The sequence below is a fragment of the Thunnus albacares genome, chromosome 2, assembly GCF_914725855.1.
Source record: "Thunnus albacares chromosome 2, fThuAlb1.1, whole genome shotgun sequence".
Classification (NCBI taxonomy): domain Eukaryota; kingdom Metazoa; phylum Chordata; class Actinopteri; order Scombriformes; family Scombridae; genus Thunnus; species Thunnus albacares.
The window spans coordinates 13,824,596-13,836,154 of record NC_058107.1 but is presented as its reverse complement, the minus strand read 5'-3'; the positions used below and the strand labels follow the sequence as shown (position 1 = coordinate 13,836,154).

General features: G+C 39.6%; 1 protein-coding gene across 8 annotated transcripts in view; it reads left to right on the top strand.

The window, feature by feature from the left end:
* The window catches only part of pbx3b (pre-B-cell leukemia homeobox 3b), a 58,624-nt gene extending 47,853 nt beyond the window's left edge, over nt 1-10,771 (top strand). The window contains exons 5-11 of one of the 8 annotated variants that reach the window (XM_044366782.1): nt 112-247; nt 1,060-1,089; nt 5,004-5,169; nt 5,758-5,835; nt 6,286-6,398; nt 7,294-7,383; nt 9,066-10,771. In XM_044366782.1, the coding sequence (XP_044222717.1) occupies nt 112-247; nt 1,060-1,089; nt 5,004-5,169; nt 5,758-5,835; nt 6,286-6,398; nt 7,294-7,383; nt 9,066-9,158 (706 nt within the window). In that variant the 3' untranslated portion in view covers nt 9,159-10,771. The remainder of the gene's footprint in view (nt 1-111; nt 248-1,059; nt 1,090-5,003; nt 5,170-5,757; nt 5,836-6,285; nt 6,399-7,293; nt 7,384-9,065) is intronic. The other 7 variants (XM_044366814.1, XM_044366790.1, XM_044366798.1 and 4 more) reach the window with 7 other exon arrangements.
* Nucleotides 10,772-11,559: the final 788 nt, after the last annotated feature.

The window sequence follows — 11,559 nt, the reverse complement described above, 5'->3', positions numbered from 1 at the left end:
CCATTTATGTGTGAGATTGATTGTGCAATTTGTGCGATCCAAATGGATGAGTTAATGCTGGTCCCACTAATAGGCTTGCTCGGCCTTTCTCTCGTTTTGCTCCCCACTCAGGCGGAAAAGGAGAAACTTCAGCAAGCAGGCGACGGAAATTTTGAATGAATATTTCTACTCGCACCTCAGCAACCCATATCCAAGCGAGGAGGCTAAAGAGGAGCTGGCCAAGAAGTGCAGCATCACAGTTTCCCAGGTGGGTACTGCTCAACTAATAGTAGCTGGTGGGTAATCAGGGTGGGAAAGGCTGAAGCCTAGAGGGATAGTTACCGAAGGTCACACCACCAAGACACAATGTCCTTAGCTAACCTTGACATTGTGACTGCCTAATGATGCTTCAGTCAAGGCTGGTCCCAGTCAGTCAGAGCAGGGCCACAGGGAGGGGAGGCCTATATCATCTTGGCCTCAATCAAAGCACTATGCTGTCCTTCCTTAGCCGCCCAACGCTGGGTCCCCTGCCATTTCCCCCTCTCATTCCCATCCACCATGTGTGCTCTCTCTGTTGCCTGGTCAGTCGCTCAGGTCATAAGCTGAGAAGAAAAAAAATGGCATCATCCATTACTGTAAGAAAAGCTGTTGATGCTGGGTATTTGTTTTTTGTATGTTTGCTGTTCAAGTGACCTTGCAGAACTCTGCTAATTCACAGTTATGTTTTAAATTTTACAAGATGTGACTTTCCCACTTTATATATATATATATATATATAGCCTAGCCTCCTTGTTGGGTAAACCTGAAGGCAATATCTCTCACACCTAACCCCCACATCCAAAGTATTATTATCCTGTGCTCTCCCTTTCCTGCTATGATTGTGACTACTATCTAGATTTTTTTATACTCTATTGTTCTATGGTTGTCCTCATGAGACACGATATCAGAGAAACATTAATCTATACAATAACGATTAATCTGCAGTGTTTTGTTCTGTGTGGGGAGGGGGTGTTGAGGGGTATATTGAGTGTAGTCATGAAGAGTCAGATACTGTAAAAGCCCATTCTTTTTTGCCTTCAGGGGGTGGGAAGCACCATCACAGTATCACAGGTATGTCATAACTTCTCCTGATCCACTGTTTTCATTTTTTTGTACCTCCTTTGTTTATTTATGTATGTAATAGACTCACAGTTTTTCACTGCACAGAACCTCCCTCCCTCACACTACTGGTTCAATGCTCATGTTATCATAAATGACAGTATTTAAATTTACATTTAAAAAAAAAAAAAAAAAAAAGAGTGGATAAGACTTTTTCAGCATTCACATCCCACCTTTAAGTCACACAAGTACACAGACTACTTTTGATTAATTCATATTTTGAAACCACACCCATGTTATCACCATATTCTGTGTGTACAAAATGTGTCACATGAAATTCCACTTTTTTTGCTATTGTTTACTACATTATTTTTGTTTGTTGTAGAGCGTCGACAGGTTGTGTGGTCTTTTGAATCTTCAAACTGCGCTCTTGAGTTTATTTAACCCCCCCCCCCCGCCCACCTCCGGTCACTGTGTGCTTCATAGCAGTTAAAGAAATGGGCACCGACCCTCACAAATGGAGCTCCACTCTGATTTCTGAGTGCCTCGCTAAACAGGCCACTGTACGAGTTCCCATGAGAACAAATCAGTCTATGCAGAAATTAGAGGGCTTTTAAAAATTCACTTGAACTCATCTTAGGCCCCATTAGTGGTGTATTCCTCGACGAGCGGAGGCCACGGCAGACATTCTTATTGACTTATTCTTGGTGCTTTGGCTTATTTTAAGTGAGTAACAAACTCTGAGGCTCGACATGATGCTGAGTGCGCCGTAAGTGTGTTATCCCTCACCGTGCTCCAGCCTTTCAGAGTCACAAACCACTCGCTGTGGCCACTCCGAGGGCTCAGCTAAGTCATTTTTCAAACACCCCAAACTCTTTTGCGGGCTTTGTTGATTACACAAGCAGTTCATTAAGTAAAAACCATCCGTCGTGAATGGTATGCCAATATCAGTCCGCAGCTCTGCTCAATACATCATCGCTGACGAAACACCCTGCATCATTCTAACAGGGATCATTTAAAATGCAAGTGATGCACTGTCGACTTCCCTGAGTGCAAGTCCAGATTCCTGCAGTTCAGATGCAGTGTTATTTTTTCAAATGGCCTCAAGAAAAAGCTTCAGTGATGAACAAACAAACAGAATTTTTGAATGTATACATTATTATCTGATTTGTCTGATTTGACTAATACTGAATCCTGCTTGCTTATTGCTAAAAATTGAATGAAATGAGCTGCTGACATTACTTAGAGGTGGCTCTCTAAATGCAGGATGCGTCTTATTTCCGCAGTCACCTTGCATGTGCCGTGCTGAATGAAAGCATGGGATTGGATGGCTTTGGTTTGTGTTAGGGTTTATGGATGTTTCAGAAGACATATCTGATATAATCTGTGTGATTGGGACGCTGTGTTCAACATTTAAAGCAGATCCCAATGCAGATATTAATTTAGATTACCTACATTGATAGGATTTATTCCTCTGAGTGACACTTTTCAATATTTCAGATCATAGTAAATTTAGAGAAACTAAGACTTGAGGTATCATTCATTATTAACGCAGCCTGTATAATTGATGGTATCACAGCTAGCGAGACCGGCTTTTGTATTTGTATTTAAGGCTCAGGGCTTTATAAGCTCATATATTGAGATCATAGACAGATTACCTTTCATTGACTAGCGAGGAGTATTGACCTGAAATAGGGTGAAATAGTTTGAATTATTAACTACGGCTCCACGGCCTCTCCGGTGGGGAGCAACGAAGGCAACGGTATCGTGTTCTTGCAAGGAGTCTGCATGGTCATTATACAATCGCTGCCTTTGAGGCTGCTGATGTCAGGTAATTCAGTCTCACAACCTGGTTCTCACCACACATAGGAGTCAATTGAATGCATGGCCTGCCACAAGATAAAAGGGAATTAGTTCTGTAGATTGGGTTGTGCTCCACACCTTACAGTGCCTTGCATTTGTTCAATATTTAGCTGAACCCGAGAATCACTAAAGCCAGAGTTCAGTGGGCAGGAGAGAAATGTGTGTGTAGAACGGAGAAGGGTGGTATAACATCTAGAGGATTTAATGCCAACACTGCTGAGTCTGTTTAGTCTTGTAACACCATACAGTGGTAGGATCAAGTCATAACACACTTTATCCCAAAGGATAAGAGCAGAATGAACAAAAAGTTTATCTTTCATCTGTTACTGCTTGAAATAATCACTCACATTTTACTATAAATCTGTAGGATTTGATTGCATCGCTGCCACATTGGTTAAAGTAATAATATGTGGCAAAAAGTAAACTAGTGTAAAGTCTGTTACTGCTAACAGTCGCACTTAATGATAAATATGTCTTCACAATTTACATTTCAATACATTTACTTGTGTTTAACACATTTGTTTGTATATTGTTAAATTAAACAGACTGATGAGGTTGGGAAAACATTTTCTATGATTTCCAGGCATTTGTGGGCACTTTGTAAGCTGTCTTAAAGAGCGAGAATATTGCATCGTCTTTGGCCCTACAATCCACTATAAGCAGGTTAAGTAAAAAGGATGATGGCCAGGGCTTTCATTGCTTCCAATTAAACCTTGCTTGTTAGTTTAACCTCTAGGTAAACCCATCAAACAATTGATGTCAAGGAAACCCTGCCAACAGTGGGCCTCGCCTGAATGGTCATTAATTTTAATTGCCTAGATATTAAAGATTTAGAGCACAGAGACGTGCAGGATAGAAATGATCTGATGTCCTGCAAATCCAGTCAGTTTTTACACCACAACATTGGCGGGCTGCTGGGGATATTAAAATTTAAGCACATGGGTGGAAATTAAATAAAGCGTCATTAGGGGCAGCTGCTCTTTGGCTGGTCCAGCCGTGGGCTGCAGAGCCTGAGAGGGGGGCAGCAGTACCGCGACAAGACACTCTAATTTATAGGACCATTAAAAGCAAGCATCATCTCATTATTATTCCACTGTTATTGCAGAGCCAGCATTCACACATAAGGTTCATACAACTTTTCAGTCTCTGACTAATGTTAGATGTCATCATTTCAATTCAACAAAATTAGCGTGCCCAACTGCTCCAAATCTGAATATACCCAGTTTCATATAATAATTTTGCCTCCTGCCTTTAGAGTTCCATTTCTCTTTGGTAAAAATTTCTTTTTTTTAACACACCAATTAACTCTGACTGCCCCAATAATCTGTGTTTACTGCTTCTCATGTCTACAGGTCTTTAGCCTCTAACTCTTGTTTTTGATAATTATAAACAAAAGTTGCTTTCTGAATCACTGAGCACACGACCCACCCCACCTCCCCATTACACACACATATCCACACACACGCACACACTCCAAGACATATAAACAAATGTCTCATGGCTGTATTAAAGTTTTTATTATCAAAATTAAAGCACTTCCAGTAAGAATGGTGCTCATGCCAGCCATTAATGAAAGGAAACAGTTTATTATATTATGAGGTGGTATGCATGCTTTAATATGTAAGTATTTTAGTAAAATATTAACCTACCTGTAGAGAGTAAATATGATAAAATATATATTTCACAAGTGGGGAAACATTAAGATTTATATCTTTAATAACAGGCCTTGATATGAAAAAAAAAAAAAATATATATATATATATATACATACATATAATACAATAACTTTAGTGTCTATGCAGTAGGAGCCCCTTGTGTTTTAGTTTTGTCAGGAGACAGAACTGAGAGCATGTCATGCTCCCATCCATGAGAAGACACAAGTGGCTCCTGATTATGGCTTAATTAGCTTGTGTACCCGGTGGACATTACTGCAGGGGCTGGGAATTGGGTACTTGATGGACCCAAACATGACATCTTGAAACAATCACACTGCTCAGTGCACGGTGCTGTGGCTGCTTGACGTCTGACTCCTCTGCTCCTCCTCCCTCTGCTCTCCCACACAGGTATCCAACTGGTTTGGCAACAAAAGGATCCGGTACAAGAAAAATATCGGCAAGTTTCAGGAAGAAGCCAACCTGTATGCTGCCAAGACTGCTGTAAATGCAGCACACGCTGCAGCCGCTGCAGTGCAGAACAGCCAGGCCAACTCCCCTACCACACCTAACTCCGGTAGGCACTCCTGCATATAGACAAAAGACAAATAAAAAAAAAAGATCTGCCCTCTACCTCAGCCCTTAACCTGCTGCCTACCTGCCTCACTCTCTCATGCACCATTCACACAGGCAAGAGTGACAGGCTCTGCTCCCAGCTTGGGGATCACAGTGTCTCCTGTCTATAAGACAGTTGATGCCAAGCAAACTCATGCATAAAGAGAGCGTTCCTGACTTGTGAACCAAGAACACATGTATTTTTGGCAAAATAAAAAAAAGCGAGAATTCAGAATGATGCCATGGGATTTGTTTTCCCTTGACTTTCTGTCAACTTCCTGTCATTTGTAATGTAATGGTATGTAGTTCCAGTGAATGGTAGTGCTTTTTTGCTAAATATGGGTAAACATAATTGCTGGGAGCATTTTACATACAATGATATTATTATATCAAAATGACATTATATGCAATTCATATTAAATAAGTCATATAAAAACACAAAGCCTAAAAGGGCATATTTAGTCCGGTATAATGAGTAATGTAATGGACTAGGATGACCTGCGTCGGGATGTGGTAAGCTTATGAAGTGGTCCCTTTTTCTTGCACCCAGGATTCCAGATGAAAGATGAAGAGTTTCAGCTGGATTCTGCAGAGAGCAAAAACACTCTTTTAACCAACATGTTTACTGGTACTGGTCTTTTCATAAGCTTCTTATTGTCCTTGTCATTTACCATGTGATACCTCCCGCCAACGTTAGATTGGAAGTAGGTGATGTGGAACAATTGGGAGCTTAAGCGACCAACCACATATAGAACCGGTCCCTTGTGTCATGTGATTTTCATTTCATTTGTGTCCCCACCGCATCTGTAAAAAGATCTGTATATCCTCTACAGTCCTTCTGCATATCGTCCTCTTCTGTTTGTTTCTTTGCTCTCCCTCCTTTCCTCCCTAACCCTTGTAGTTGCTTGCTTTATGGGAGTCTTTTCTTCAGTGTATTTCTATGTGTCTGCTTGAGTTGGGTCTGTGTATGCAGACACATGCGTGGTGTGTGTGTCTGCGTTATTTGTGCGTGTGCGTGTGTGTGCTTTCCCTTTATAGCCCTCTCATGTATTCAGCTACTTACATCTTCCCTTTCCAGGTTCTTCAGGTTCTTTTAACCTCCCAAACTCTGGGGACATGTTCTTGAGCATGCAGAGTCTGAATGGGGATTCTTACCAAGGGGCACAAGTCGGAGCCAATGTACAGTCACAGGTAGGATCAACAATCAGGGACAGTTCCTGACTACCAGTGCAGAGAGCTGTCCTTGTCTTGCCTGTGTACTGAGCCATCCACAGTGCAGTCTGAAGCACATTAAACCAAAAATAGAAAATAAGAAAAACCATGCTGCTCATGCGAGGGCAGTTCAAATTACCACCGTGAGGCCTCCGATACCTCCGACTGATGTGAACAAAGTGTTTACTGACTATTTCGCTTTGGATGGAATATTTTGGCAGCCAAAATATAATCCCACCCCACTGCTGTATCATGCCGCAAAGCAATTTCCTGATTACTATTCCAAACATCTTAAATAACATTTTGTGAATGCATTTGGCTTTGACTTGAGCTCTTGGGTTGGTATTGGGTTTTTGGTACTGTGTTTTCCCCTTTTTTCTGTATTCTATATTGCTATCTTCCTGTCTCATCTTGTTATCGTTTGTTGTTGATGTCTTCCATTTTGTAAGTTTTAACGCAGCTACGCAACCGACACACAATCGCAACCATGCACTTATGAAAACAATCTATGCTTATTCATGATTAAGGTAAAAAATAAAAACTAATTTAAAACAGCCATAGTGTATGTGTTATGTTTTTGTCACTTATGCTTTTGTTTTTTATTTAGTAATCCATAGCCACTATAGCAGATGCCATGGATTTGAGCATGCTAGTAACTTTAGTATGCCTTTTTTTTTTTTTTTTTTTTTTTTTTTCATTAGAAAATCTATTAGCTGTGTTGCAAATCTGGTTAGTACATTTGGTGTCTCAGGAGTCCCTTTGTGATTTCACACTAGTCAGTATCTGTTGCTTCACTGAGCATGTTTACAGTTAGTGTTGGCCTGCTGCGAGACACCGACTTGACCAGCCTGTCCACCTTGTCTGTCCCCTTCAGGTGGATACCCTGCGCCATGTTATCAGTCAGACGGCAGGATACAATGATGCTCTTGGGGGAAACACAATGTATAGTCCACATGGCTTAAATGTAAGTAGAGGTTTTATTGGTTTCACATATACATTGGTAAGAGTGTGTGACATGAGTTCATGCTGTTCTGAATTCGCTACACCGTTTTTAATCATATTTAATGACTGTGTAGTACATTATATTGCATTGCACACATACAGGTAGACCCATCTTTGCACGTGTTTTGGCTTCCTAAAGAAGCTTGGCTCGTAAAATATTAGCTGCTGTAAACATCTTGTCACTTTGCCACCTGACACGAGTAAAAGTAACATTTAATAAAGCATATTGCGGGGCAGGGGTAAGGAACCTCCAGCTTTACTTTAATAGACGTCTTTTAATACTTTGTTTGACTCAAGCCAAAACGAGATGAAAAAAGGCTTTCTCTGCACGGTATCTGTTGCGTTTAGCTATTTTGAAATGCTTCACAGAATTTTCCATAGCCTTATCTTCATGATAAAATATGAACATGTGATCGCCTGCAGCTCTTTCCAGACATGAATTCCATCTTCCTTGATGAGGTTTGATATGGCGCCTTTTTGTAAAGCAGCGCATAATCTGAAGCTATCAGAGTAAAGATTAATTTCGTTGATGAGAGAGGATGAAGAGAGAGAGAAATAGCATCAGACAGCTCTCTCTCTCTCTGCTCACTATATCAGAAGCTCAGTATTTGCTCACTTTATATTGTTATGCCTGTTGGGTAAAATGCACGCATATTCACAGTCTGATATTATTTAAAGCTTAAGCATTAAATTTATGAATTTTGCAGCAATCTTACTGGAAAATGAAAATATATATATTCTGTGAAAAACAGTTAACACATTTTATATAAACAAATGGTGGAGGATGGTGCCAGCATTCAGTGCTTTTGGTGTCATTTTGGCTTTGCTGAAGCCTTATTGCTATAAGCTCTTTAGATATGTCAACTCCCAGCAGGATCAAGTGTTTTTCACTTTCTCACAAGGTTTCTCACTTCCATGTGCAGTGTAGACCTGTGCCTAGTGGCTCACCAGAGCTCTGTACAATCCCTGCTAAAACAGCAGCTGACGGTACTGAACCAACCTTCACATGTGACAAAAAGAGAATCAAAATGAAATTAGTTACACTAATATAATATTCTCGAATAAGTCCAGTTATTGCAAAGCTCCTATTTTGTAGCAACAACCCAGAAAGAGCCTTATAGATATATTAGCATAGACTAACCTTTAGCTTTGTTGGCGGTGACGTAGAAGGATCCTGTAAAGGCTAGGTCATGCCTGGAGCAAAGCAAAGTCAGGCTGGCTAAGACTGGCTCTCTTGGAGAGGCCCTGCCCTGTCACTTTCACTCAGCTCTCCCCACCTCACCCAGCCCGAGCCCTCCCTCTTCCTGACTGACAGGAGAATATGTAGCGACAAGCTGTCGGCCGCTGCTGAAATCTGCTTAGACACTGATTTCAGGGACTGCTCCCATTGGTCGGGACAGGAGACAAATTTGTTTCCAAGAGTCTCTTTGCTGATGTTACTGAATTGCAAAGAGTGCTAAGAGTCTGGACTAATCACACGGCATCACTGCGTCCAAAACATTTAAATATCAGCTGACACATAAGTGCAACCAGAATCTCAAAGTCTCTCCATTTTTTGAGTGTTTGGTTACATTTTGGGTATTAAATTGTACATATTGCAGAGAATGTGATTGTAATCTCAACCTTTTCCTGTTTATGTCTTAGGCTAATGGGGGATGGCAAGATGCAACGACTCCGTCTTCTGTAATATCTCCGACAGAAGGACCTGGAAGTGTGCACTCCGATACCTCGAATTGATCCGCTAATAACGCATCTTAGCCTCAAGCTGGGCATGGACTCTTTAACTGGCTGACCAACAGCAGAGGATATACAAAACCTTTTCACAACAGATCCATTTTCCTGTACCTTAAAATGTCCCACGACCATGCCGCACACGCAAATGACATTCTCCGTCATGAACACCCAGTGTTTCTTGATTGTTCAGTGTTTTCTTTCTGTCTACATAAATCACCATGCTCTTATTTGTTTGTTGTAGGGGTAAGCACACACATGTAAAAATATAAAACAGCCCTCGGATGTTACTCAGTAAACTTTCAGGATAATTATCTCCTCTGAACCCAAAATACTGGATGACACTTGTGTGTATTTTACATGACATTTTATGACATTTTAAATGGCCATTTATCTGATTCTTGATTTAATTACCGTTTTCCATTTTGATAATTGCTTTCTCTTTCAGTTCTTACAATACATAGATTAAAGCAGCTGTTTATTTGACTGTAATGTGCTTGCAATCTTGTTCAGCAACTCATCAATGCTACTGTTGACAGCTCAATGGCAGCTTTGTAGTTACTTTCGAGATTTATTTTGCCTTACAGCCGTATACATTAGTACAAGCAAATGACTATTCAAAGTCTGGAACATAAAGAAGTGTAATTGATTGCTTGACTATAACATGACACCATTCCATATTTTATAATTTGATGTTTAGTATGTACATATGTAAACATTTTTCTTTTTTTTTTGTACTGCTTATGGAAATCAACAAACCCCCCCACAGTAGATACATTACATTCCCTCATGCCACACAGGATCAGGCCCTGTTACATACGAAAAATTGTACATAATATAGCTTAAGAGTAATTATACATCCCACCAATCAATACACAGCTTTATTACCTCATTAAAATTCATAGAAACAAACAATTTCCAACATTTCTGTAGCTTAGAGTGCTCACTTACTACCTCTAAACAATATCACCACCATAGTTTTTCTTTTGTTGCCTTTATTTAATGTTTTTTATGTAGTTATTTTGATTACATCTTGTAACACTGTAAACTTCCTCATTCTCTATGTAATCTAATGTATATTTTAATCTTTTAATAAAATGCGGTTGCTGTATTGCAGCTTAAAACGACAAAAATAAAAAAATGAAAATGATAACAATATTAATACCATGAAAAGTAGATGGGGAGGGGGGGTGAAGAAGTTGTTGGTCTGTGGCTTTTATGAAGGTGGTGCGATGAACATTGTTGATAAATTAACACCAAACAGTAAAACTGTTGTAAATACTGAAGAAAAAAAAACATTTTGAATGTTGCTCATCTTGTTACTAAATCATGCAAAAAAAGAAAGAAAAAAAATCACTATAAAAACTGTAATGCATAGAGGTTTCAGTATTCAGAACTGTATATTTCCAGCTCTGTTCAACAGGGTTCAAACCTTCTTTTCTCTTTTTTCTATTGTATGTGATTCTGAAACTGAAAAGTCATGACAAATGATTTGTGGCAGTGATTCTAATGTATTAAAGATGTTTAGTGTTACTTTCTAACCAGACTACACCCTGGACTGAAAAGTCTTCCTTGTGGTAGTTGTGTAATTTCAAACATGAATAAACCTTTTGCTTTCATGACAGCAAGTTGTGTTTTCTTTCATGTTTGTTAAGTCAGTATGAGAGGCACTTTTCCTCTTCATAAACTGCCAGTAAAGGATACATTTTAATGGAAGGAGTGCTGCACCTGTCCAATAATATTAACTATGAACTCATTTAAGCTAGCACCAGTCAATAATTTAACAACACCTCTTGTGTATTTTCCTTATTTACAGAATTTTATCAAAACATAATTCATGTCAATACAATATTTCAAGTAATTCATTCATCATTTGCCGTTATCCTTGCACATACAGTATAAGCTCTGTACGTGGTTGTTGTTTCATATGGATTTAAGAAGGTGAGGACTTAACCTGGTTTGCAGCTACTGTGGAGCTGACATTGTTAGTGCAATTAACTGAAATGTCAGGCACTTCTAATTCAGGCTATTTTGTCTGTCTGTTGTGGAAAGGCTGCCTTAATGGATCATTGGTTACCAATTCCACATGGAAATTGACATCCATTTATTCTCATTTTCTCAGCAGAGTTCTTCATTCCTGTCTCCCTCTCCTGTGCTTGTGTCCAGTGTTTATGTCTCGCAGTCATGGACCCTCCTGGATTTTTGACAGTATAAATATTGCTGAAACATACCGTATTTGTACACTGCAGCAAATCAAGGATATCACCATTCATGGTGTTCAGCTAATTTGAATTTTTGAGCCTTTGTGTATAATTTGTTTTGATTTCAACACACAAGTGTAGATAGACAGGAAAAAGACAAGTGAGATGTAACAGCATAGCATGAGTTTAATTCAAGCGCAATGCAC